Consider the following 27,956-nt stretch of genomic DNA (forward strand, 5'->3'; position numbering starts at 1 on the left):
CTCCGAACTAAAGTATATGTAAGTTTTAAAATTATTGGTTCGTCAAGAATTTAGGGCCAGGCACAGTGACTTACTCCTGTACTTCCAGCACTTTGGGGAGCTGAGGCAGGAGGATAGCTTGAAACCAGGAGTTCAAAACCAGCCCGGGCAACTAAGTGAGATCCCATCCCTACAAAAAAATAAAAAAATAAAATCAGCTGGGCACAGTGGTGCACACCTGTAGTCTCAGCTACTCGGGAGGCTGAAGCGGGAGGTTCGCTTAAGCTGCTGTGAACTATGATTGCACCTCTGCACTCTAGCCTGGCCAACAGACTTCATCTCTTTAAAAAAAAAAAAAAAAAAAAAAAAAGCCGGGCGTGGTGGCTGGCTGGCTCATGCCTGTAATCCCATCACTTTGGGAGGCCAAGGCAGGCAGTTCATGAGGTCAGGAGTTCGAGACCAGTCTGGCCAACATAGCAAAACCCCATCTCTACTAAAAATACAAAAAATTAGTCGGGCATGGTGGCAGGCGCCTATAATTTCAGCTACTCAGGAGGCTAAGGCAGGAGAATCGCTTGAACCTGAGAGGCAGAGGTTGCAGTGAGCCAAGATCGTGCCGCTATACTCCAGCCTAGGTGACAGTCTGAGACTCCATCTCAAAAAGAAAGGGAATTTTCAAGATGAGGGTTTTAATATACCCAGCTCTGAAAATGCCATTGTTGTAAATATTGCCAGCTGCCATTAAGAAAGGAGCTCTTGCTGGGTGCAGTGGCTCACACCTGTAATTCCAGCACTTTGGAAGCCGAGGTGGATGCTTCCAAAGTGAGTTCAGGAGTTCGAGACTGGCCTGACCAATATGATGAAATCCCATCTCTGTGAAAAATACAAAAATTAGCCGGGCATGGTAGCAGGTGCCTGTAATCCCAGATACTTGGGTGACTGAGACAGGAGAAGCTCTTGAATCCAGGAGGCAGAGGTTTCAGTGAGCCGAGATCACACCATTGTACTCTAGCCTGGGCAACAAGAGCAAAACTCTGTCTCAAAAAAAAAAAAAAAAAAAAAAAAAGAAAGGAAAAAGAAAGGAACCTTTTAATGTGTTCCTGAAAGGGGGCATTTTCATCAGATCCCAAGAGAGCAGTGGTAAACACTGGTTTCCCTCATGTACCCCAAGTGTGCAGCCTCTTTTATTTAACTCCCCTATTTGTTTGAAAATGTTAACTTTAAATTTTGAATAATGAGTTATTTTTTAAATTTTATTTAATAGATTATACATTAATAATACAAAATTCAAAAGATGAAAATCTCCATAAAGATGTGCATACCTTGGATTCCTTTTCAGTTTACATATGCATAAAATTAATCCTTTTTTATTACTCCTCTAGGAAATTAATGACAAGCCACTGGATTCGTCAGTTTTTTGTTTTGTTTTGTTTTGTTTTTTGAGATGGAGTCTCACTCTGTCACCCAGGCTGGATGCAGTGGTATGATTTTGGCTCACTGCAACCTCCACCTCCCAAGTTTAAGTGATTCTGCTGCTTCAGCCTCCCAAGTAGCTGGGATTACAGGAGGCTGAAGCAAGAGAATCGCCACCATGCCTGGCTAATGTTTGTATTTTTAGTAGAGCTGGAGTTTCACCATGTTGGCCAGGCTAGTCTGGAACTCCTGACCTCAAGTGATCCACCTGCCCCAGCCTCCCAAAGTGCTGGGATTGCAGGTGTGAGCCACCGCGCCTAGCCTGTCAGTTTTAAGTCATCTACACAAATTTATTTTGTCCATCAATGGGAAGAGCTCTTTACACATTTTTTTGTTGTCGTTGTTGAGATGGAGTCTCACTCTGTTGCCCAGGCTGGAGTGTGGTGGCACGATCTCAGCTCACTGAAGCCTCCACCTGAAGAGGGTTCAAGCGATTCTTCTGCTTCAGCCTCCCAAGTAGCTGGGACTACAAGCTTGCGCCACCACACCCAGCTAGTTTTTTTTTTTTTTTTTTTGAGTAGAGACGGGGTTTCACCATGTTAGCCAGGATGGTCTCGATCGCCTGACCTCGTGATCCACCCACCCTGGCCTCCCAACGTGCTGGGATTACAGGCATGAGCCACTCGCCCGGCTGTTCTGTACACTTAATAAAATATCTTTCCTTTGTTGTTCCTACCTGTGACTAATTCTTCTTCTGACTTTCAGACCTTTTTAACTCTATCATTACAAGATATGGCAAGTCGTGTGCAGTTATCTGGACCTCAGGAGGCAGAAAAATATGTTCTGCACATGGTAAGTGGATTTTCTTTTTTATATTTTTATTTTTAGAGACACAGTCTTGCTCTTCTTGCCCAGACTGGAGTGTAGTGGCACAGTCTCGGCTCACTGCAACCTTTGCCCCCCAGATTCAAGCAATTCTCTTGCCTCAGTCTCCCGAGAGCTGGGACTACAGGCATGTACCACCACATCTGGCTAATTTTTTGTTTTTTTAATAGAAATGGGGTTTCACCATGTTGCTCAGGCTGGTCTTGAACTCCTGACCTTGTGATCTGCCCGCCTTAGCCTCCCAAAGTGCTGGGATTACAGGCATGAGCTACTGTGCCCGGCCTGGATTTTCATTTTTTAGAAAATTAATTACTGGGTTTTTGTTTCTGTAAGAGTAACAGATGTTCATTGTGGAAGATATTAAAAACGAGAAAGGCAGGGGAACCTCCAGAGTCAACCATTATTGATAGTTTGGTCTATTTCCTTATAGTCTCTGTGGTTTTCTACTTTTGGTATGCTTGTATGATACACACACCAGGCTTGTGTCCTATTTGTTCTCTCTTTTTTTTTTTTTGAGATGATCTCATTTTGTTGCTCAGGTTGGAGTGCAGTGGCGCAATCTCAGCTCATTGCAGCCTCGATCCCCTGGGTTTAAGTGATCCTCACACCTCAGCCTCCCAAGTAGCTGGGACTACAGGCATCTGCCACCATGCTGGACTAATTTTTGTATTTTTTGGTAGAGATGGGGTTTCTTCATGTTGCCCAGGCTGGGCTTGAACTCCTAGGCTCAATCTGCCCTCCTGGGCCTTAAATTGTTGGGATTGCATGTGTGAGCCACTGAGCCCAGCCTTGTACCCCTCATTATTATTATTATTATTATTATTATTATTTATTTATTTTATTTTATTTTTTTGAGACAGAGTCTCAGTCTGTTGCCCAGGCTGGAGTGCAGTGATGTGATCTCAGCTCACTGCAAGCTCTGCCTCCTGGGTTCAAGCGATTCTCCTGTCTCAGCCTCCCGAGTACCTGGGATAACAGACACCTATATTTTCATTATCAGAATTTTTGTAAACCTCATAACACTCGTGAAATATTTTGGGTATACAAAGAGTTTTAACATAGGGCTACTTTCTCTGCTTACCTGTGCTGAGATCACAAGCTTTTGCCAGTACGTATGTAAAGCAATTGCCGTAGCAAGAAGCCTTGCTCAGCACTGTTGGGTGAACTACACAGTGTGCTTAGTGACATCACTGACTGACGTTCTGACTCAGTCTCTTCCCTCACTGAGGGTTTTGGTCCATGATGATGATTTATTTATTTATTTTGAGACAGAGTCTCGCTCTGTCACCCAGGCTGGAGTGCAGTGGTGCACTCTAGGCTCACTGCAACCTCCGCCTCCTGGGTTCAAGCAATTCTCCTGCCTCAGCCTCCTGAGTAGCTGGGATTACAGGCGTGCACTGCCATACCCAGCTAATTTTTGTATTTTTAGTAGAGACGGGGTTTCTCTATGTTGGTCAGGCTGGTCTCGAATTCCTGACCTTGTGGTCTGCCCGCCTCGGCCTCGCGAGTGCTGGGATTACAGGCGTGAGCCACTGCACCTGGCCTGTCCATGATGATTATTATGCTGTGAGCAACACTGACAGAAAGGAGGCCAGAGCACACACCCACGTAGTTTGCACCCAGCTTCAGAAATGAAACCGCACCAGTGCACTGACACACCCTTTTATCACCCCCTAGTTGCATTTCCCCACTCTCAGCCCCACTCCAACCAGGCATCCACTCCTGATTTGGATAAGCCTCATTTAAATGACTATATGATAACCTACCACATTGATGTATTGTAATCTACCTATCTATTCAGTTACATAAGTACATAGTTCTGATCTGGTTTTAGTTCACTGATAACAAACCTGTATCCTCAGCTCAGGACAGGCAAAGCTTCATATGATTTCAGAATTAGGAGTAATAAAACTAGTTTCCCTTGTGATAACAGTGTACTGTATTTTGATTGATTGATTATAACAGGGTCTTGCTGTGTGGCCCAGGCTGTAGTACAGTGCCGTAGTCATGGCTTACTGCAGCCTGGACTGCCTTGGCTTATATGATCCTTTCACCTCAGCCTCCCAAGTAGCTGGGACTACAGGTGTGTGCCACCACACTCGGCTAATTTTAAAATTTTTTTGTAGAGACAGGGTCTCATTATGTTGCCCAGGCACAACTTGAGACTTCTGACCTCAAGGGACCTTCCCACCTTGGCTTCCCAAAGTGCTGGGATTACAGGAGCGCTGGGATTACAGCTGGGACTACAGCCACTGCACTTAGCTATTTCATTTTGATAGTTCAATTTACAAATGTTCTAAAGGGCTTTTTGCTTCAACTTACCACTCAAAACATGCACACACCAAATAAAACCATAGCTCTATGACTTGTATCTGCTAAGAGCATCTTACTAACCCCACAGGGGTTACACAGAATGAGTAATCTACAGACTTTCCCCAAGAAATTCACTCTTCAGTGGTGAATGAGAAGAAATACATGAGTCGTTATGACACCAGACAGGACATGCAAGGCAGCAGTGGGTTGAGGGGTCAAAGTGGGTGTGAGTTTTGAACCCTGCTTAACCAGCCCAGATACCCTGACAGGCTCTGGAACAGTGGTTCTCCCCTGAGGGTGATTTCGTCTGCCAGGAGACATTAGGCAACGTCGGGAGATAGTTTTGGTTTTCACAGATGGGGTTGCTACTGATGTCTAATGGGTACGGGCCAGGGCTGCTGCTAAACATCCCACAGCACCCAGGACAGCCCACACATCAAAGCACTATCTGGCCCCAAACGTCAGTACTGCCAGGCTTGAGAAACCCTTCCCCTAGAATGAAAGGTTTGTGAGGTCAGGGTTTGTGTTTTTTTAAGTAAACATTGGAAAAGTACACAAGTGTACAGCTAAACACATTTTCACAAAGTTTCCAACACCTAGATGAAGGAACAGAATATGACTGGCACTTGGAAAATATCCCTCGTGCCTGCTCCCAGCCCTGTGCCTCTCTAGAAAGGTCATTCCTATCCTGACTTCTAACATCCTATTTTAGTTGTGTTTGTTTCTGAACTTTATATAGAAGGAAACATACAGTACATACTTTCTGGGGATCTGGTTTTTGGCTCAGCGTGGTGAGAGTTGTGTGTGATGCTCTACGTAGCCACAGTTCATTCGTTTTCAGGGCTACCGTGTTCCAGTGTTTGATACACCTTTCCATTTTAATTAGTTGGACATTGGGGTTGTTTCCAGTTCTGGTTTATTTATTTTGAATAGTGCTGCTGTGGTGACGGTAGGTCCAAATTTTGCTTAGGTACATTCCATCTGCTTCTTAAAGAGGCAGCTGTCTGTGATCACATAGAGAACTGTGCATTTTGTGTAGTATGTACTGGGGCTGGTTGCTGTTTCACTAAATAGCATCTATCCCTTCCAAAGCTAGAGAGGAGTAGGCCAGCAGTTTCATTTCTAACAAACGGACAAGTCATTATCACACGTGGGGAGCATCTTGTTAGGAATAAAATATCTGTTTGGGACTTTTATTGGTATCTCACTTTTTAACTTCATGAGCAGGATTTGGCTTCGAGGATGAGTCAAATAAATCCCCAGTAACTGATGCAAATAAATAATATATAGACCTTGAATCTGTCTTGGAATCAGCAGTGGTAAAGTTTTCTTGAAGAATCAGAAAGATAGTTTCCACTGGGATGAAATGAAAATGTGTTAGGCTTTACTTTTTAAAATACAGTGGCCCAGCCTGGCCAACATGGCAAAACTCGATCTCTACAAAAATACAAAAAATTAGCCAGGCGAGGTGGCATACACCTATAGTCCCAGCTACTCGGGAGGCCGAGGTAAGAGAATCCCCTGAACCCAGAAGGTAGAGGTAGCAGTGAGCAGAGATCGAGCCACTGCACTCCAGCCCGGGTGACAGACCAAGACCCCATCTCAAAAAAAAAAAGGGAATGTAAATTATATCTCAATGCAATTGATGTTGAAAAATACAAGGGTACCTCAAACACATCATGCTGAGGGAAGCCAGACCACAAAAGACTACATAGTGGATGACTCCGTTCCTATATCCAGAAAAGGCAAATCCATAAGAGACAAGAACAGATTGGTGGTTTCCAGGGGCTGGGAGGACAAGGGAATGGGGAGGGACTGCTAATGGGTCTGGGGCCTCTTTCTAGGGTAATGAAAATGCTCCAGAACTAGATAGAGATGGTAGGTGCACAACATTGTAGAATGCATTAAGTGCCAATGAATTGCTCACCTGAAAATGGTAGGCCAGGTGTGGTGGCTCATGCCTGTAATCCTAGCACTTTGGGAGGCCAAGGCGAGCGGATCACTTGAGGTTAGGAGTTCAAAACCAGCCTGGCCACCATGCTGAAACCCTGTGTCTATTAAAAATACAAAAAAAAATAGCTGGGCGTGGTGGCAGGCACCTGTAATCCCAGTTACTTGGGAGGCTGAGGCAGGAGAATTGCTTGAACCCAGGAGGCGGAGGTTGCAGTGAACTGAGAACGTACCACTGCACTTCAGCCTGAGAGACAGAGCGAGACGCCGTCTCAAATAAATAAATAAATTAAAATGGTTAATTATGTTGTGTAGACTTCACCTCAACAAAAATGCAAGGGTAGGGATTTTGTGTGTGTGTGCATCAGTTTCATACCTCTTAGCATCTATAATGGTGCCTAGCAAATAGTAGGCTGTTGGATAACAAATGGTGCTTATAAATATACAAGTTTGTTTATATCCATGTTGCCTTCTGTGCTTTTCCCTGATTATACTGGACGACTCTGTATTCATATAGCATTCGGGTCCGAACTGCTTTCCTGATTTTTTTTTTTTTTTTTTTTTTTTTTTTGGTAGATAGAAGATGGTGAGATTTTTGCAAGTATTAACCAGAAGGACGGTATGGTCAGTTTCCATGATAACCCTGAAAAATATAATAACCCAGCCATGCTTCATAACATTGATCAGGAGGTAAACATGAATGCCATATTTTTATTTTTTTAATTGACAGTTGAAATGTATTTGAAATACTGCTCCTGTGTTCCAGGTAATTTTAGTTTTAAGTACAGGTAGTTCCCAGTCTATGTACATCTTGGTTACTAGAAAGTAAATTTCAAAATGGGCTGCTTAAGGAGAATTGCTTGAACCCTGGAGGCAGGGGTTACAGTGAGCTGCAGTTGTGCCACAGCACTCCAGCTTGGGCAACAGAGCAAGACTGTGTCTCAAGAAAAACAACAACAAAAACCCAGAATGGGCTGCGTAAAACTCTTCCAGGCTGGACGCAGTAGCTCATGCCTGTAATCCCAGCACTTTGGGAGACTGAAGTGGATGGATCTCTTGAGGTCAGGAGTTGGAGACCAGCCTGGGCAACATGGCGAAACCCATCTCTACTAAAAAAAAAAAAAAAAAAAAAAAAAAAAAATTAGCTGAGCATGGTGGTGTGTACCTGTAATCCCAGCTACTCTACTCTGGAGGCTGAGGCAGGAAAATTGCTTAGAAGAACCTGGGAGGCAGAGGTTGCAGTTACCTGAGATCGCACCACTGCACTCCAGCTTGGGAAATGGAGGGAGACTCTGCCTCAAAAAAATAAAAAAAAACTCTTCCTGATTGTATGGGTATAAATAAATAGTGGATTAGACATCCCAGCTAGCTCATCAAAACCTCCCTTAACTCTGAAAACACTTGAAGGGCCTAGTATAACTTGATTCCCAGCTGCCACTTACAACAGAGGGCCTTGTGGTTTTGCTGAAATGTCTGTTGAGTTCCAGGTTGGGAGGTCGGGAAACATCTCTCCCTGTGTCAGTCAGAAGCAGAGTCGGGGTGCCTGGAGGAGAAGAGCAGAGCCCCCTCCCGAAGGTCCCCTTCAGGCAACAGCATGGGCCACAACAGCAGCAGCCACCTCTGCATCTCCTGAGGGCATGCTGCCCTGATTCTGGGGCTGAAGGGGGGCATTTTTTGGGTGGTTTGTGTTTCTAACTTCTGAGCAGGGAAGTGAACTGAATATTGAATCTCAGAAAACTGTTTTTTTTGTAACTAATTTGATGGCAAAATGTCACCTGAAATGGTGTCTTGTCTTTTATCTCAGTGTGAATATACTCCAGTTTCACTGCAAAACATACTATGTGTTTGATTATGAGGTTTGCCTAGGTCCTGTTGGGTGGGGTATTTGGTATGGTTTCAGAACAAGAGATTGTGAATCTACAGCACTCATGTTAACAGCCATATTAACAGTCTAACAGTAAGTTAGAAAGGATGACCTGAATCTGCTGCTGACCACCTTCTGATGTGCCTGTCATGCAGATGCTGAAGTGCATAGAGCTGGATGAGCGGCTGAAGGCCATGGACCAGGAGATCACAGTGAACCCCCAGTTTGTGCAAAAGGTAATTACAGTTCCCCTTATAAGAAGTAGACTGGGCCAGGCACGGTGGCTCACGCCTGTAATCCCAGCACTTTGGGAGGCCAAGGCAGATGGATTACCTGGGGTCAGGAGTTCAAGACCAGCCTGACCAACATAGAGAAACCCTGTCTCCACTAAAAATACAAAATTAGCTGGGCATGGTGGCACTGCCTGTAATCTCAGCTACTCGGGAGGCTGAGGCAGGAGAATCGCTTGATCCCAGGAGGCAGAGGTTGCAGTGAGCCAAGATCGCTCCATTGCACTTCAGCCTGGGCAACAAGAGCAAAACTCCGTCTCAAAAAAAAAAAAAATGTAGACTGGGTGGAGAAGGAGGGATGTTGTCACATCAGGCACAGGAACTAAGTTTCAGGTTATTAAATATTTCTTGAAGACCTTTACCATACGATCATGGAGAAATCCTAGTTGAGAGCATTTTCAAGCGACGGCCTGGAAGTACACTTAGGGATGCTTAGGGTGGTTCCTGAATTGCCTGCCCTTGTTCCCAGGGTGACTTTGTTCTGGGAGGGACCAGGTAACTGGTGTGCTTACTGGGCTGCTGGAGAACCCTAGATAAAGGCAAACATAAATACATAGCTTCACTTTCCCTTTACAGAGTATGGGCTCACAAGAAGATGATTCAGGAAACAAACCATCCAGTTACTCCTGAAACTAACATCCATCCTGAGCTGAACAAGAGAAACTACCATCTTGGCCAGTGGCAAACGTTTGGAGAGCAGCAGAGAGGACCAAGCCTGTGTCACCTGGTTATTAAGAAATTAAGTTTTGTTTTGACATCTTCAGTCCTATGTGCTTTCAGAAAACCATTCTCTGCAAAGAAAGGAAACAGATTTGCAAACTTTAAAGTCTGTCATGGATTTATTTATCCTCAGATTATTGTTACTGCATTAAATCTACTTTTTTGTTTTAAATTGCTTGAACATTAATGTGTCTTCTGTATCACTTTTTTCCCCTCTAAAAAGTTTTTACTAAGCACATTCATTGTGAACAGAAATAGTTAGATTTTAGGTATTTTTGGAAGATTTGAATCTGAAAGGTTTTTTTAAAATTCATTGACATATTCGTATCTAAAAAAAAATCTAAGTTGTTATCAGTGTCTTAAAAAAAAAAAAAAAGGCCAGACATGGTGGCTCACACTTGTATATAATATCCTAGCACTTTGGGAGGCCAAGGCAGGATTGCTTGAGGCCAGGAATTCAGACCACCTTGGTTAACATAGTGAGACCCTGTCTGTATGAAAAAAAAAAAAGAAGTAGGAGAGTCCATAAAGCATAACCTAATTTTTAAAATTAAAATTAACATGCATATTAGTGAAAGTATGAATTGTGGAAAAAGTATGAATTGCCATTGGCACTTCACTTTTTTTTGAGACAGGGTCTCTGTCACCCAGGCTGGAGTGCAATGGTGTGATCATGGCTCACCTAAACTTCTCAGACTCAGGTGATTCTCCCACCTCAGCTTTCTAAGTAGCTGGGGCTGCAGGCAAGCACCACCACAGCCAGCTAATTTTTTTGTTTTTTTGTTTTTTTTGATAGAGATGGGTTTTGCCAGGTTGCCCAGGTGGTGTCACAAGCACCTTCTAGCCCTTAGTGTGGGCTACACTTTAGTAGTCTTGAAAATGGCTTTTTTCCCCTCTCGATTTAACAGTTTTTAAGAGACAAATGGCAGGCTTTCCCACTGTTCCTTCTCAAAGCATTTCAGGTAAACTGATAGCTACATTTTGATTATGTTCAGGGCCTCTCCTCTCACAGGAATTTGGACTAGGATTTACTGATTTAGCCCTGGAATGGTGTAGAGCAGAATAAAGTGTGGAGACATGCCTGTAATCCCAGCTACCTGGGAGGCTGAGGAAGGAGTGTCACCTGAACCTGGGAGGCGGAGGTTGCAGTGAGCCGAGATTGCACCATTGCACTCCAATGGGCAACAAGAGCAAACTCCATCTCAAAAAAAAGAAAGTGTGGTCAGGTTAAAACACATCAAATTTGGGCCTTAAAAAACATTTCTCTCTTACTACAAACGTTCAGTTCTTAAAATGTTTCAAGTTGTCTGGTAAGTCACATTTTCATTATTTAAAAAAGAAACCTCAGCCAGGTGCAGTGGCTCACACCTGTAATCCCAGCACTTTGGGAGGCTGAGGTGGGTGGATCACCAGAGGTCAGGAATTCCAGACCAGCCTGGCCAACATGGTGAAACCCCATCTCTACTAAAAATACAAAAAATTAGCCAGGTATGTGGGGGTGGTGGGTGCCTGTAGTCTCAACTACTAGGGAGGCTGAAGGAGAATCACTGGAACCCAGGAGGCGGAGGTTGTAGTGAGCCGAGATCACACCATCGCACTCCAGCCTGGGCAACAAGAGCAAGACTCGATACTAAAAAAGAAAAAGAAGGCCGGGCGCGGTGGCTCACGCCTGTAATCCCAGCACTTTGGGAGGCCGAGGCGGGCGGATCACAAGCAAGAGATCGAGACCATCCTGGCCAACATGGTGAAACCCCGTCTCTACTAAAAATACAAAAAAATTAGCGGGGCATGGTGGCACGTGCCTGTGGTCCCAGCTACTCGGGAGGCTGAGGTGGAAGAATCGCTTGAACCCAGGAGGTGGAGGTTGCAGTGAGCTGAGATTGTGCCACTACACTCCAGGCTGGTGACAGAGCAAGACTCCATCTCAAAAAAAAAAAGAAAAAGGAACCTCATGAGTCACAAAAAGTTGCCCCTAAGGCTTTGGAGGTCATATGGCCTATTGTAACTACTCTGTGTTGCTGCAGGGAAGTGCATAGCTGTGCATGAGCAAATGTGGCTGTGTTGCAGTAAAACTATTTATAAAAAGTAGCAGCAGGCCAGATTTGATCTGAAGCCTGTAGTTTGCTGACCCATCAACTAAACTCAAATTCTCTAACACTTGAATTAGGACTATTTGTGGGTTGTATCACTGTCACTTGCTTATGTATACCTGCACTTAAGAAACAAAATATTTAATGGAAAATGATGTCTTATCTGTGTAGTGAATTACAGACCCTGTTTTATTTAAAAAAAAAAAAAAAACTAGACAACTTCTTATTTATCTGGATCTGAAATTAAAATCACTTAAAATGTGTCTGAGAACTCCTAGTACTTGGACGTCGAGACTGTGTAAGTGAAAAGTAACTCTCTCATGAGCTGCTAATGATGTGGACACTATTATAATTTTTTCCCAAGATGGATTCGTTACAATACTGCATTTTTTTGGAAAGTTTGAACTGAAAAGGGGTATGTTTCTTAGAACCTTGTCCTAGTACCTGCAAACCCTTGAGTCAGTGTTTGAGGAGAGTGCTGGTCATGATCGTCACAGCTTTGAATCCCCTGTTCTGTGTTCTGCTTCTGGGCTAGATCTCTGCAAACCAGCAGGAAGGGGATTACAGCTCGTGGGAGAAAGGGACAGGCTCCTGTGTCTGACTCTGCTGAGCAGTATGGTCCAGGCAATTCGGCTTCCAGTGCGCAGTTCCCCCATGCTCCTAGAATTAGCCTCAGTGCAGCCCCTTAGAGATAAGGGGCCAGGAGGCAGGCCTCCTCCATCTCCCCACTGTGCCCCCTTCAGACTTCTAAGTTCTATTCATCCCAATCTTTTCCACTTTGTTACCCAAACCCTAGGGGGTGGTATTTGTTCACTGTAGCTACTACCTCAGTGAGACTACTGATTTTTGTTTTTAGAGACAGAGTCTTGCTCTGTCACCAGGCTGAAGTGCAGTGACGCCATCTCAGCTCACTGCAACCTCTGCCTCCCAGGTTCAAGCAATTCTCCTGCCTCAGCCTCATGAGTAGTTGGGACTACAGGAGCATGCCTACACACCCAGCTAATTTTTTGTATTTTTAGTAGAGACGGGGTTTCACTTTGTTGGCCAGGATGACCTCAATCTTTTGACCTCGTGATCCCCCTGCCTCAGCCTCCCAAAGTGCTGGCATTACAGGTGTGAGCCACCATGCCCAGCCTTGATTTTTTTTTTGAATCTCACTTTGTTACCCAGGCTGGAGTGTAGTGGCGCAATCTTGGCTCACTGCAACTTCCACCTCCTGGGTTCAAGCAATTCTCCTGTCTCAGCCTCCCTGATAGCTGGGATTACCTGCCACCACGCCCAGCTAATTTTTGTATTTTACTAGAGATGGGGTTTCACGTTGGCCAAAGTGGTCCAAAGTGCTGGGATTACAGGCATGCGCCACCACGCCTGGCCAATTTTTTTTTTTTTTTTTGGCAGCACTTTTATTTTTCCTACACAATGATGTGTTGCTGGGGCCTAATGTTCTCACATAACAGAAAAAAAGAACAAAATGTGTTGTTATCTCAAAGAATCGAGAATTGCGTACAAGAAAACCTTACATAAATTAAAAGGATGAATACATTTACCGGTGGAAATGCAAACTGCTTCCAACTCAAGACAAGTAGCAGCTCATAGTGTTCTAGCAGGAAAACAGCTAAGAAAGGAAACTGGGTCCTACGGTTTGGACTTCTCCAACCCTGATAGACCGGCAAGGCAGAAACAATCAGTTCAGGAGCCCTTACCAGCCTCTACAGAAATCCCAGAGCACTCAGCCCTGACACATTAACATCCTGCACAGATCAGAAACTGCTGGACACACAGACAGACTGAGCCACCGACTTGTCTTCCAGAAGCCAGTTCTTACATCAGCCACGAAGTGACCAAGCCACAAGTACTAAGGGTTGAAATCAAAGATATGTATAGGGCATTAAATACCACGGATTTTTAAGTCAGATATCCGTGAATAAGAAAATATGATAGCTATCATTTAAACTTGAATGCAAGGTCAAAATCAGCAACAAGTTCTACAATCCAGTGCTGATATCAGATACAAACTTCAAGGACAATTTCTTTTCGAAGGCTTATTCCAATTTTGTGAGGCTAGCATGAGGTATATGCATTTGCCAGGGGCAAATTTATACTTCAGAATTAACCCATGCAGCAAATGCTACGTGTCGGCTCACAGTCCATTTGTGGTGGACGATGGTGGAGCTCAACTCTTCATAACGCCTGCTTGCTGACCCACATCTGCTGGAAGGTGAAGAGTGAAGCCAGGATGGAGCTGCTGATCCACATTGAGTACTTGCACTCATGGGGAAGCACAATGATCTTGATCTTCATGCTGCTGGGCACCAGGGCAGTGATCTTCTGCATCCTGTCGGGATGCCCGGGTGCATGTGGTGCCGCCAGACAGCACCATGTTGGCATACAGGTCTTTGCAGATGTCCACGTCACACTTCATGATGGAGTTGAAGGTGATCTCATGGATGCTGAAAGATTCCATACCCAGGAAGGAAGGCTGGAACAGTGCCTCCAGACACCGGAACTGCTCGTTGCCAATGGCGACAACCTGCCATCGGGCAGCTCACAGCTCTTCTCCAGGGAGGAGGAGGATGTGGCAGTGGCTATCTCATGGCCAGCCAGGTCCAGACACAGGATGGCACAGGGAGGGCATAGCCCTCATAGATAGGCACCATGTGGTGGCCACCTCCAGAGTCCAGGACAATGCCAGTAGTGCACCCAGAGGTGTAGAGGGACAGCATGACTTGGATGGCTACATATGTGGCCCAGGTGTTGAAGGTCTAAATATGATCTGAGTCATCTTCTCTCTGTTAGCCTTGGGGCTCAGGGGGTCTTTGGTCAGCAGCACCCGGTGCTCCTCTGGAACCACATGCAGCTTATTGCAGGTGTGGTGTTCGATCTTCTCCATGTCGTCTGTATTAGTCTGTTTTCACACTGCTGATAAAGACATACCCAAGACTGGACAATTTACAAAAGAAAGAGGTTTAATGGACTGACAGTTCCACCTGGCTGGGGAGACTTCACAATCATGGCAGAAGGCAAGGAGCAGCAAGTCACGTCTTACATGAATGGCAGCAGGCAAAGAGAGAGAGAGGGAGAGAGGGGGGAGAGAGAGAGAGAGAGAGAGAGAGAGAGAGACCTTGTGCAAGGAAACTCCCATTTTAAAAACCACCAGATCTTGTGAGACGTATTCAGTATCACGAGACGAGCATGGGAAAGACCTGCCTCCATGATTAAATTCCCCTCCCCCAGTTCCCTCCCATGACACGTGAGAATTGTGGGAGTTACAATTCAAGATGAGATTTGGATGGAAACACAGCCAAACCATATCATCATCTCAGTTAGTGACGATGCCGTGCTCAATGAGGTATTTCAAGGTCAGGATGCTGTGCTTGCTCTGGGACTCGTCACCCATGTAGGAGTCCTTCTGGCCCATGCCCACCATCATGCCCTGGAGCCAGGGGTGCCCAACAATGGAGGGAAACACAGCTTGGGGGCATTGTCCAGCAAAGTCAGCTTTGCACATGCCAAAGCCACTGTCAGTGATGAGTGTGGTGATCTCTTCTTCCATTGTGATTGGCAGAGGAGTCAGGCAGTGGAGTGGTGGGTGCACAGGCTGGCAGCCGCACGTGAGACCAGGAGTTAATTTTGAAAATCTCTTTTTTTGTTTTAGAGTCTCACTCTGTCACCCAGGCCAGAGTTCAGTGGTGCAATCTCAGTTCACTGTACTCCAGTGCAAACTTCGTCTCTCGGGTTCAAGTGATTCTCCTGCCTCAGCCTCCTGAGTAGCTGGGATTACAGGTGCCTGCTACCATGCCCAGCTAATTTTTGTATTTTTAGTAGAGACAGTGTTTCGCCATGTTGGCCAGGCTGGTTTCAAACTCCTGGCCTCATGTAATTCGCTGGCCTTGGCCTCCCAAAGTGCTGGGATTACAGGCATGAGCCACTGTGCCCGTCCTGATTGCATACTTTTGAAAGTAGCAGGTATTTTCTGAGTTAAAGAATGGTACTTGGCCGGGTGCAGTGGCTCACGCCTGTAATCCCAGCACTTGGGGAGGCCAAGGCAGGCAGATCATGAGGTGAAGAGACTGAGACCATCCTGGCTAACACAGTGAAACCCTGTGTCTACTAAAAACGCAAAAAAATTAGCTGGGTGTAGTGGCAGGCGCCTATAATCTCAGCTACTTGAGAGGCTGAGGCAGGAGAATTGCTTGAACCCGGGAGGTGGAGGCTTCAGTGAGCTGAGATTGTGTCACTGCACTCCAGCCTGGGTGACAGAGCGAGAATCTGTCTAAAAAAACAAAAACAAGGCCGGGTGCGGTGGCTCATGCCTGTAATCCTAGCACTTTGGGAGGCCGAGGTGGGTGGATCACCCAAGGTCAGGAGTTCAAGACCAGCCTGGCCATGATGGAGAAACCCCATCTTTAAAAAAATAAATAAAAAAAAGAAGAAGAAGAGTGGTATAAATGGGCAATAAAGTAATGTGATTTCTCCTGCCCTGCATGTATGGCACCTTCTTTACCTAGTTTAGTAAATCAATTTCCCAGGCAAAGCCAGGTATAGAGCATTACTGTGAAACATACCAACTAGCCTCAGCAGTAGAATAATGCCTGTGTAATCTAATCAGGGACAAATACTTAAAGCAAATTGCCTAGGTTGGACTGCAGTGGCTATTCATGTGTGATCATGTCTCATTGCAACCTCCAACTCCTGGCCTCAAGCAACCCTCCTACCTCAGCCTTCCCAGGAGCTGGGACTACAGCTGTGCAACAACATGCCTGGCTAATTATTTTTTGAGATAAGGTTTTGCTTCATTGCCCAGCCAGGCCTCGAACCCCCTCAGCCTCCCAAAGTGCTAGGAATATAGGCGTGAGCCACTGTGCTCAACTCCTTCTTAGCTTTTTAAGTACCAAATCTACCTTGTTCAGATTCCCTTCTCTGTATATGCCAATAGTAAATTTGTAGTCCGATCCTCTCCCGTTACTTGCTTTTCAAAATGAAGTTTTCAGCTGGGCGCAGTGGCTCATGCCTGTAATCCCAGCACTTTGGGAGGCTGAGGCGGGTGGATCACCTGAGGTCAGGAGTTCGAGACCAGCCCAGCCAACATGGCAAAACCCCGTCTCTACTAAAAATACAAAATTAGCCAGGTGTGGGGGCGGGCACCTGTAATCCCAACTACTCGAGAGGCTGAGGCAGGAGAATCGCTTGAACCCGGGAGACAGAGGTTGCAGTGAGGCCAAGATAGCGCCACTTCACTCCAGCCTGGTGGGCAGTGAGAGACTCACATCTCAAAAAAAAAAAAAGAGGCCGGGCGCAGTGGCTCACCCCTGTAATCCCAGCACTTTGGGAAGTCAAGTTCAGGATATTGAGACCAGCCTGGCTAACACAGTGAAGACCCATCTCTACTAAAAATACAAATATTAGCCAGGTGTGGTGGCTTGTACCTGCAGTCCCAGCTACTCGGGAGGCTGAGGCAGGAGAATCGCTTGAACCTGGCAGGCAGAATTTGCAGTGAGCTCAGATTGCACCATTACACTCTAGCCTGGGCAACAGAGCAAGACTCCGTCTCAAAAACAACAACAACAAAAAAGAAACATAAATTAAGTTTTGGGTTTGTAAGTCCTAAGTTTCTGGGTTGCAACCTGAATTAGTAGCCACTTTGCGGAAGGTGATATTATTTGCACCTAAGTCTGAGCAGTTGCAAAGGGGCCAGAGAAAACGAATGACTTGTAAGTCACGTATCTGTAAATAAGAAAATATGATGGCTGTGTTTTAAGTAATTGAATTACTTAATGATAGTGAACAAAGACAAAATCCTATCTGTATCTTTTCCTAACATTCAAGGCTGAAACCAAAGAACATTTTAAATTGCAAAAAGCATTTACTAAGTCTGAATCCATAGACTGGCTCTATAGTTGATTGTTAGACTAAAGTTTATATACTTGATATTTCATAGGCACCTAGTGTAAGGTTTGTTCTCGCTGAGTTTAAAAGGAAGAAACTGAGGCCAACACAAGAAGGTCCAATGTGAAGGGTTTATTCAGGCTCCCGGGCAAGGTTCTGCGGTCCGACAGGAGGGGCCGGAGAAGTCACATGGACTCCTCTCAGACGTGGGGTTTTATAGGGAGTGGAAGAGCTCGATTGGTTGTGGGAGAGCAGGACTACTATTGGATAAGGTTACAAGCCTTTGTTTGCATACAGGACTTGGCTGCTATTGGTTAGAATTACTTGGCTGCTGTTGGCTAGAAAGACTCGGCTGCTATTGGCTGCAATCACAAGACCCTGCTTGCATACTGGGTTCTTTAAGGGAAAGCCAGGCTGTGTGAGAAAGGGAGACAGGAACATGCCTGAGCATGTCCGAGCTTTCGGAAAAAAGTCGAGGGGGGGGGGTGTGTGTGCGTCCGAGCTCCCGGCAAGGCAACTGGCCTTACACCTAGTAGTAGATTAAAACACAAAAGGCATAGCAGATGAATTCTAATTGGTGGAGGGAGGTTAATTTTTAAAAGCTTACAGAAATTGCTATGGTAAGAAATATTAAATTAATCCTAATGGCCTTTATTGGACCACTGATAATTCATACCTCGCAACTGACCGGATGCCTTATGTACAGAGTTAATTGTCTAATTACCTAAAACCTGAACTTAGAAATTGTGCATGGGCCGGGCACGGTGGCTCACGCCTGTAATCCGAGCACTTTGGGAGGCCAAGATGGGCAGATTATGAAGTCAAAAGATTGAGACCATACTGGCCAACATGGTGAAATTCCGTCTCTACTAAAAATACAAAAATTAGCTGGGCGTGGTGGTATGCACCTGTAGTCCCAGCTACTCAGGAGGCTGAGGCAGGAGAATCGCTTGAACCTAGGAGGCGGAGGTTGCAGTGAGCCAAGATCACGCCACTGCACTCCAGCCTGGTGACAAAGTGAGACTCTGTCTCAAAAAAATAAAATAAAATAAATTGTGCATGAATCTCACCTTCTGAAATGTTACTCATTGCTTGCTGACTTTCTGTTGCAGAATATTCAGGAGACCGAGGAGGATTTTATTAAGGTGGCCACCGGCTTAGCGGATTAGCATCTCAAGGCTGAGCACCTAAGAAAGACCGGGCTTGGCTTTTTATACATCCAGGATGATGTAGCAGCTAACAGGTTTACAGAAGCCAGAACAAAGAATAGTTAATCTGTAACACATCCTGTGATATACATTACATTTGAAAATAGCATTTTTTTTTTTTTGAGACAGTCTTGCTCTGTCACCAGGCGCCAGGCTGGAGTGCAGTGGTGTGATCTTAGCTCACTGCAACCTCCACCTCCTGGGTTCAAGCAATTCTCCTGCCTCAGCCTCCCAAGTAGCTGGGACTACAGGCGCATGCCAACACCCAGCTAATTTTTGTACTTTTTAGTAGAGATGCGGTTTCACCATGTTGGCCAGGATGGTCTCGATCTCTTGACCTCGTGATTCACCTGCCTCGGCCTCCCAAAGTGCTGGGATTACAAGTGTGAGCCACCGCATCCAGCCACAAATAGCATTTTGAGAAACATATTGCACATTATTTGCACGTTATCTTGCCCTGTGACCTTGCAGCTGGTCTGCAAGAAAAACAGGAGTCTTGAGATGCCCGGGACTTTACTGAGAATGTGGGGAGAATAGATAAGGTAGGTTTTAAAGGGAGTTAGTTAATTTCAAGCAGAGCTGGGGGTTAGGTTTTATATTGAACACAACACAGTAAACTTTATTGTGCAGCAATTACAGACTACTATTGATATTATTTAATTTCCCTCTTCATTTCAGCAGCTGGCCAGACTCCTAAACTGTTCAAAACATCTAAAAACAGGGAATGTTTTCTCAGTTGCTGGAAGAAACAAAAGCTTAATCATTAATTATTTTTATAACAGGGAATCAATTATAATAACTTTAAAATAATGAGATGTGATTAAAAATGTTAAATTCAAACGCTTAAAAATGAAATACACCCTTTCTTCTTGAAACTGAAAACTAAAAGTCATTGACACGTGTTTTGACTGAAAGAGAAAAGCCCAGCTGTATCCTCCAGCTACATCAGAGCCCCTGAGGCTAAGGGTACATATAAAAAACTCATTCTATGAGATGTGACTTTTCCCTACCACTTGGCTATATGGTGCTGGCAACTGATAGCTTGGAAGTGATTGATCAATTTGGATACTCAGCTGTAATGAAGCCTCTTGGTTTGGTAGTAGTAAGGCAGAAAAGCATCAAGAAACCTTAATTCTGGCTGGTCCGATGGTAGTGGGTTATCAGAACTTATTGACATTAGTGTCACTAAAGTTGGTATACAACCCCCCACTGCTAAATTTGACTGGCTTTAAAAAAAAAAAAAAAGAAATCTTAATTCTGATTTTTCATCTTTCAGTGGTGGAAAACACACGTTCTGGATTCTATGAGAGCCAGGCAGTAGCATATCCAGAGCTTCTGTAATCATTTCATACAATTTTCATTATGGGATAGAAGCTGAAATTAGCATTGCCTATCATTTGGTTGTGAATTGTTGGACATTATTGACATCTGTGCTTTCTGAACATTACTGCTGAGTTTCAGTTGTCATTTCCATGAGAATGGGTACGTTTTCCGACTTCTAAGATGTCCCTTTTGCTGCATGTCCTTGAAAGTTTATACCGCATGAGAGCCCAATTTAATTAACCTTTGGTACAATTCACTGGGGGCAAAGATTTGGCAGTAATTTTTTAAAGATTTATAGGTTTAAGAAAGTACCTCCAAAAGAGGAAGGTGGCAGAAGCCAGTGGTGCTGGGAAAGATGTTTACGGCCTACACTGAGCCCAGCTGTGGTGAATGCACATTGGCTTTTACTGGAAATGCAGTGGTTGAATAACCTTCCGCCATTAGCCTATCACCATGGGAATAAGGATAATCTGAGCAAGGTGGTGACCTCCACTAACAAACTGAAAAACGTAATTCCTGGAATTAAAGTTACAAGGTGAAAAAAACCTTGTGCTTGACTTAAATCCTCATTAACAAATATTAATGTTTCCAGAACACTAACTACTAAGAGAAAATGGGCAAATACAAGATTACAAAAAAAAAAAAAAAAAAAAACAGAAAAAGAAAAAACTTCTGTCTTCCCAATAGAAGCAATAGAATATACAACTATTTTTTTTTAAAGAAAAAGACATTAATTTTGTTAAATAAAAACAGCTATGGTCACTAATTGAAATTTGTGGGAAATTTTGTAAGTTCTTTGCTTGTTAGTGTGGAAATCAGTTAATCAAATTTGTATTCAGAAGCGCAGACGCAGCCATTTTCAGTGTGAATCCTGTGCACTTTGACAAATGCTGGAAATGTTTTCTTTTAGAAAAATTGTTAAACACAGAGACAAGGTGGCTGCAAACATTTCTTGCCCCTTTTCATGAAGGTTCTCAAAGCATCTTGTGAACTGAATAAAATTCAAGTGTCTGCACTGTTCATGGTAAACGTTCCAAATCAGTATACCCTTGTGGGGTTTTTGCTTCAGAAATTGCCTTGTGGCAGGGCATGGTGGCTCATGCCTATAATCCTAGCACTTCAGGAGGCCAAGGCAGGCATATTGCTTGAGTTCAGTCTGGACAACATGGTGAGATCCTGTCTCTACCAAAAAAAAAAAAAAATTATCCAGGCATGGCAGGGCCCGACTGTAATCCCAGCTACCTAGGAGGCAGAGGTGGAAGGATCGCTTGAGCGTGGGAGATTGTGCCACTGCACTCCAGACTAGCCAACAGAAGACCCTCAAAGTAATAATAAAAATAAATTTAAAAAAATTACCCTGTAGGGCCGGGCACAGTGGCTCACGCCTGTAATCCCAGCACTTTGGGAGGCAGGGGCAGGTGGATCACCTGAGGTCAGGAGTTCAAAACCAGCTTGATCAACATGGTGAAACCCCATCTCTACAAAAAATACAAAAATTAGCTGGGCATGGTGGCAGGTGCCTGTAATCCCAGCTACTCTGGAGACTGAGGCAGGAGAATGACTTGAACCTGGGAGGAAGAGGTTGCCGTGAGCAGAGATCGCACCACTGCACTCCAGCCTGGGCAACAGAGCAAGACTCCGTCTCAAAAAAAAAAAAAAAAAAAAAAAAAATCACCCTGTAACTTACTACCTCCTCATAAGTTAAGTTTGCGCTGTCCAACAGCAGGAGGAATTGGCTTGATAAGAATAATTAAACACGTAAAGGCAATGCCTAATCTCATAATGCCACCCCATATTCCTTAATCTTTACCAAGCCACTAGAAGATGGCAGAAAACACAAGCTGCAATTTCGTTCTTTTCTCATGTCCCTTTTTCAAAACAGCATGGAAATTCAAAAGGAAAAAAGAGAAGTGACCTCTGTGATTTCAAAAACACAACCACTCACTTTTCTTCTATTCCTGAGGAGCATATTCTGGACCCTGCGGGAACCATAGCCTCACGGGTAGTGGGGGGCTGCGGGGAGGGTGCAGCGCGCCCAAGCGGGTCGGGCTGTGATTCCCATCTCTCTCAAGGCTTCACTGGAAGGATCCACATTACATCACAAACTGATGGCTTTACAATTAATTTTTTATTTTTATTTTTTTTGGAGACGGAGTCTTGCTCTGTCGCCCAGGCTGGAGTGCAGTGGCGCGATCTCGGCTCAATGCAACCTCCACCTCCAGGGTTCAAGTGATTCTCCTGCCTCAGCCTCCCGAGTAGCTGGGGTTACAGGCACCCACCACCATGCCTGGCTAATTTTTTTTGTATTTTTAGTAGAGACGGGGGTTTCACCATGCTGGCCAGGCTGGTCTCGAACTACTGACCTCAGGTGATCTGCCTGCCTTGGCCTCCCAAAGTGCTGGGATTACAGGCGTGAGCCACCGTGCTCGGTCCATAATTAACTTTTAAGTAGCTAAATGAGTAATGGACGCTTACGTTTTAAAAAATATCATTCAGGCCGGATGCTGTGGGTCACTCCTGTAATCTCAGCACGTTGGGAGGCCAAGGAGGGTGGATCACCTGAGGTCAGGGGTTCAAGACCAGCCTGGCGAAAACCCATCAACACGGCGAAACCCCATCTCTACTAAAAATACAAAAAATTAGCTGGTCGTGGTGGCACGCACCTGTAATCCCAGCTACTCGGGAGGCTGAGGCAGGAGAAACGCTTGAACCTGGGAGGTGGAGATTACAGTGAGCCGACATTGCGTCACTGCACTCCAGCCTGGGCAACAAGTGCGAAATTCCATTTCAAAAAAAAAAAAAAAAAGTTATTCAGCCGGGCGCGGTGGTTCACGCCTTTAATCCCAACAGTTTGGGAGGCCGAGGCGGGCAGATCGCCTGAGGTAGGGAGTTCGAGACCGGCCTGGCCAACATGGTGAAACCCAGTCTCTACTAAAAATACAAAAATTAGCCGGGTGTTGGCGGGTGCCTGTAGACCCAACTACTTGAGAGGCTGGGGCAGGAGAATCGCTTGAACCCAGGAGGCGGAGGTTGCAGTGACCCGAGATCGCGCCATTGCACTCCAGCCTGGCGACAGAGAGAGACTCCGTCTCAAAAAAAAAAAAAAGTATTCAATAACTGATTTTCATATTTTTAAAAAAGTTGGGAGACGCACGGAGGGAGAAATACCGAATCCCACACATGCGCGCAAGCACACGGATCCCGACTTCCGGAACCAACCTCACCCGGGGGCCTAGCCTTCTCCGCGTCACGTCACGGCCGTCGCCCGCACCTTCCACACTCTCAATGTAGGGAGAGGACAGGTTCCATCAGCAATTTAATACAAACCATTGGTGAAGCACAAAAAAAGAACCTGACAATCTCCAATAACGTTTTTCTCTCTATTTTTCTCTTCTGTGCGGACAGGGAGCTTTAAGTTGGCTATATTTACCCTCAAATCTCTTTTTGAAATGATTTTTAAGTTTCAGCATCCCCCCACACTTAATGAAATGGTTTCCCCCCAGCAGCCCTGCCCGGTGCAGTCTGAACCATTCGGAACTTCACGGAGAGGGGCACCGGAATAGGGTCGGCGGGAAAGGTGGTTGTCGGGCAGGGCCCTTGCTTCCTCTTCAGACCTCGGAGTGGCAGAACTCGGGATGTGTTCCTGGGCATGCGGGAGCTGGCGAGGTCTGGCTCGCTTCGCGGTGCAGGACGCGCTCGAACGGCTCCCGCGCCCCCACCGCAGAGCTAGGCGGTGGTACGGCCCGGAGAGTCACGCGCCTGGGTCTCCGCGGGGCTGCGGGGCTGCGAGACCACGGGTGAGTGTGGCCGTTCCTGGCTTTGCTAGCTCCCCTGCGAGCCCGAGCCGGGACTGAGAGCCTCGCCACCCCGGCTGGCGTCCCTGCCGTGGGCTCGGGAGCCTGCCTGTGATCCCGCCAGTCCGGGACCTGCAGCGACCACCTACCCGGCGCAGTCAGGGGCTGGGCTGGGACGCGGAGTGGGACCCCGGCTGCCGGGTGCAGGTGTCCCGCGGGTCTGGATTGGGGAGCTGGTGGGCGGGGGCCTGAGTGGTTGGCGGAGGGGCATGACCGAGTTTGCGTTGGTCCCGGGTGGACGAGTAATGGGGGAGGGTTTAGGGCCAGAGTGCAAGGCGTCGCCGAGACCCTGAGATTTGAAGATAGGTTGGGGGCATGCCCATTAACCAAGTATGTAGGGATGAGGACTTTGACATAGGTTCAAACCCCGGGTCAGGGTCGTTGATTTATTCTCATTTTACGTTGCCATGAAACAGGACTGTTTGCCTTCCCTTCTCCCAGGTTTTGTCTTCGCTCTCTGTTTGGAAGAGAGGATGTGTGTAATCCTCTTCTCCCAGTTTGGCGTTCAGGAGGGCCCTCTAATGCGCTAATAGGGTAGCACCGTGTCCTCCAGGGAGGGTGGAAGACAGCGCGTCTCTCCAGTTGAGAGTATTGTCAGTCGTGTCCTTATCACCTGGAAAGAATTGATTGGCTTGTAGATTGAAGTCCAAGGTGTGGTCAGCAACAGCCATGGGGACACAGGGGAAGGAGGAGCTTGCTGGATTAGGTACTGGCTCTCCAGCCTTTGGCCACAGCCAGTTTACTGCCAGATTATCACTGTGGTCATCAAAATTGAGTAATAGTGGCAGGTGACACTGTGTTTGCCCTTCTAATGTCCAACGTCAGGGAGCTCTGTGAATGGAAATCCAAGGGAATGGTGGAAATAGAGCCACAGTGAGAGTGGGTCTGAGCTGGCAGTAATCCCCTGCAGAACTTTTCACCCTGGGCTTGTTGGGATCCCAGCTGCTGACTTCATGAGGCTCCCCAGTGGGAGACTAGTTATAGAAGGTGTGTGTCTGCAGGGTGCGGTGGCTGACGCCTGTAATCCCAGCACTTTGGGAGGCCGAGGTGGGTGGAACACGAGGTGAAGAGATCGAGACCATCCTCACCAACTTGTTGAAGCCCTGTCTCTACTAAAAATACAAAAAATTAGCTGGGCATGGTGGTGTGCACCTGTAGTCCCAGCTGCTTGGGAAGCTGAGGCAGGAGAATCACTTGCACCTGGGAGGCGGAGGTTGCAGTAAGCCAAGATCATGCCGCTGCACTCCAGCCTCAGGCTGGCAACAGCGAGAAGTTGTCTCAAAAAAAAAAACAAAAAAAAACTAGTTGGGCATGGTGGCTTATGCCTGTAATCCCAGCTACTCAGGAGACTGAGGCAGGAGAACTAGGAAGTCGGAGGTTGCAGTCAGCCAAGATTGCATCATTGCACTCCAGCCTGGTGACAGAGTGATACTGTTTCAAGGAAAACAAAAAAGTATTTTTGTTGTTGTTGTCCTCTGCTGGTTAAGATCCGTTATAGTGCCTTATTTATTTATAGAGTGCCCTTAGTGTCCTCTTTAATTCTCCATGGTGCTATGAAAAGACCATAGAAAGTAGGGGTGAAATAGACCCAGGGCCAGGGCACACCACAGGTCAGGTGGTGAAGTAGGTCACTGTCCAGGTCCGGGACTCAGCCATTGTGGGAGGGGGATGTGGACAGACTACCACATCAGGGGATTTGAATACTGTCTTTGGGTGTGATGATGAAGAGATTCAGCCAGGGAATTTCAGCTTCCTCCGTAGGTTCTGGAAAGCTTGTTGGAAACAAAGACTTGTGAGACATACTCAAACCGGTTTGTTTTCTTCAGCAAACACCTGGTAGAGATTGGAACTGAAGAGTGAGTAAAGAACTGACCTCACGCTGCCCAGAATTCTGATTCCATGTGTAGTGTGAATCCTGAGAGGCCTCTGCTTCTCAGCTTTTGCGTGGTATTCAGAGAGGTCCAGTAACATTTGGTGTCACCTGGCTGGTGAGGACAGGCTCCCGTGACCACAAAGCTAAGTGTTCTCTAGGGCACCTCCCTCTCTTTCAGGGGCTACCTGGGCCTCTGGCACGCATGATCCATGGAGTCAGAGCTCTCACCCGACAAGTGCATGTTTTTTTTTTTTTTTTTGAGACAGAATCTCACTCTGTCACCTAGGCTGGAGTGCAGTGGCGTGATCTCAGCTCACTGCTACCTCCACTTGCGATTCTCCTTGAGTAGGTGAGACTACAGGCACGTGCCACCAGGCCTGGCTATTTTTTGTATTTTTAGTGGAGACTGGGTTTCACCACATTGGCCTGGCTGGTCTCGAACTCCTGACCTCAGGTGATCTGCTTTTCTCAGCCTCCCAAAGTGCAGGGATTACAGGCTTAAGTCACTGCGCTGGCGAGTGCTTTTCATTAAAAGGAAAAACAAGTAAGAGGAGCCTATGTTTTGGCAGGGTGCGGTGGCTCACGCCTATAATCCCAGCACATTGGGAGGCCAAGGTAGGAGGATCACCTGAGGTCAGGAGTTCGAGACCAGCCTGGCCAACATGGCGAAACCCTTTCTCTACTAAAAATACAAAAATAGGCTGGGCATGGTGGCGCACGCCTGTAATTCCAGCTACTTGGGAAGCTGAGGCAGGAAAATCACTTGAACCTGGGAGGTGGAGGTGGCAGTGAGCTGAGATCATACCACTGTACTCCAGCCTGGGCAACAGAATGAGACTCTGCCACCAAAAAAAAAAAAATTAGCCCATGTTGGCCCTGGGTGCTGGGAAGTCACTTGGCAACACTGCCTCTGGTTTCTCTCTCCCATTTGAGGAGGAAGCTGCCAGACCTACAGCCTGAAAGGTAATTGGTGTGATGTAGATGCTGCCAGAGCAACCCCCTTATAACCAACAGTAAGAAAGATGGAGACTTGCTCAGTCACCCAGGCTGGAGTGCAGTGGTTCAGTCATGGCTCACTGCAGCCTTGACCTCCCAGGCTCAAGTGATCCTCCCAACTTAGTCCCCCAAGTAGCTTGGACTAGAGGTGTGTGTCACCACGCCTGGCTAATTTTTTTTTTTTTTTTTTTTTTTGAGACGGAGTCTTGCTCTGTTGCCTAGGCTGGAGTCCAGGGGGGCAATCTCTGCTCACTGCAACCTCCGCCTCCCAGGTTTGAGCAGTTTTCCTGCCTCATCCTCCCCAGTAGCTGGAACTACAGGCGTGTGCCACCATGCCCAGCTAATTTTTTGTATGTTTAGTAGAGATCGGGTTTCACTGTGTTAGCCAGGCTGGTCTCCATCTCCTGACCTTGTGATCCACACTCCTCAGCCTCCGAAAGTGCTGGAATTATAGATTATAGGCGTGAGCCACCGTGCCTGGCCCCCACTAATTAAAAAAAATTTTTTTTTGTAGAGACAGGGTCTTATTATGTTACCTAAGCCAGTCTTGAACTCATGGGCTGAAGCAGTCCTCCTGCCTTAGCTCCCCAAAGTGTTGGGATTACAAACCTGAGCTACTAAGCTGGCCTCAAGACTCCATCTTTAAACAGATACAGACATCCTTTATCAAATACTGCTTTAGAGTGTTTCAGAGGTGAAGGGTTCAGCTATGTCAGCTGCAGTGTCACCTTGTCGTCAGCTCTGCTCAGAAGGTTCGAGGCCTGCTAAGCCATTCAGAACCCTGGGGAATGTCTACATCCTCATTAGAGATGTCCTCATTTGAGACTGGCTGTAAACTGCTCACATTTTTTTTTTCAGGCTACAGAGGCCTCTAATCTTAGAATTAGCTCTGATTTTTTTTCTCTTACCTAGAAAACGCCAGGTCTTTAAGGATGTATGCCGCCACCATGCCTGACCCATTTGGCAGTGGCCTCCCGTGTGCTGGGCTGGTGTGGACAGTGGAAGTGTGACTCTGCCGAGTGGCAGGTTAGTGTGGGTGCTCTGCGGGTGGGCTGAGACTTGGCCCAGGCTTGCTCTCCTGTGGATGTCTCGCTAGAAGGAACCGTGTTAGACTCCGTTTTAGGGGCTTAATGCCTTTACCTTTCCTTTGGGTCCTGCTACCCCTTATTCCATCAGTGGTCATCCCATCTCCTCTCATAAGGTGGCTTGTTAAGCCACTCACCGTGGTGAGCCCTGTGGGTCCTTTATTGAAACTCAGTCTGTTTGGTTCCTGTGCCACTAGACTCTGGCCTTCCCCACAGCCGTGGCTCCT

General features: G+C 46.2%; 2 protein-coding genes and 1 pseudogene across 8 annotated transcripts in view; 2 read left to right on the top strand and 1 right to left on the bottom strand.

The window, feature by feature from the left end:
• The window catches only part of COPS3 (COP9 signalosome subunit 3), a 33,971-nt gene extending 24,376 nt beyond the window's left edge, over positions 1-9,595 (top strand). For 3 of the 4 annotated variants that reach the window (XM_064378199.1, XM_064378197.1, XM_064378200.1), the window contains 4 exons: positions 2,158-2,244; positions 7,117-7,230; positions 8,560-8,640; positions 9,271-9,595. In XM_064378199.1, the coding sequence (XP_064234269.1) occupies positions 2,158-2,244; positions 7,117-7,230; positions 8,560-8,640; positions 9,271-9,324 (336 nt within the window). In that variant the 3' untranslated portion in view covers positions 9,325-9,595. The remainder of the gene's footprint in view (positions 1-2,157; positions 2,245-7,116; positions 7,231-8,559; positions 8,641-9,270) is intronic. The other variant, XM_064378198.1, reaches the window with a different exon arrangement.
• A 4,005-nt stretch (positions 9,596-13,600) lies between these two features.
• On the bottom strand, positions 13,601-15,057 carry LOC105709857 (actin, cytoplasmic 2-like; annotated as a pseudogene).
• An 8,957-nt stretch (positions 15,058-24,014) lies between these two features.
• The window catches only part of FLCN (folliculin), a 28,315-nt gene continuing 24,373 nt past the window's right edge, over positions 24,015-27,956 (top strand). For 2 of the 4 annotated variants that reach the window (XM_012442002.2, XM_012442007.2), the window contains exon 1: positions 26,832-27,670. The gene's annotated coding sequence lies outside the window, so the exon portion shown is untranslated. Of the gene's footprint in view, positions 25,764-26,831; positions 27,671-27,956 lie in introns of those variants that run through there. The other 2 variants (XM_012442003.3, XM_012442006.3) reach the window with 2 other exon arrangements.

Source organism: Aotus nancymaae, unplaced genomic scaffold (assembly GCF_030222135.1).
Source record: "Aotus nancymaae isolate 86718 unplaced genomic scaffold, 86718_ANA_hifiasm-v0.15.2.pri h1tg000018l, whole genome shotgun sequence".
NCBI lineage: Eukaryota > Metazoa > Chordata > Mammalia > Primates > Aotidae > Aotus > Aotus nancymaae.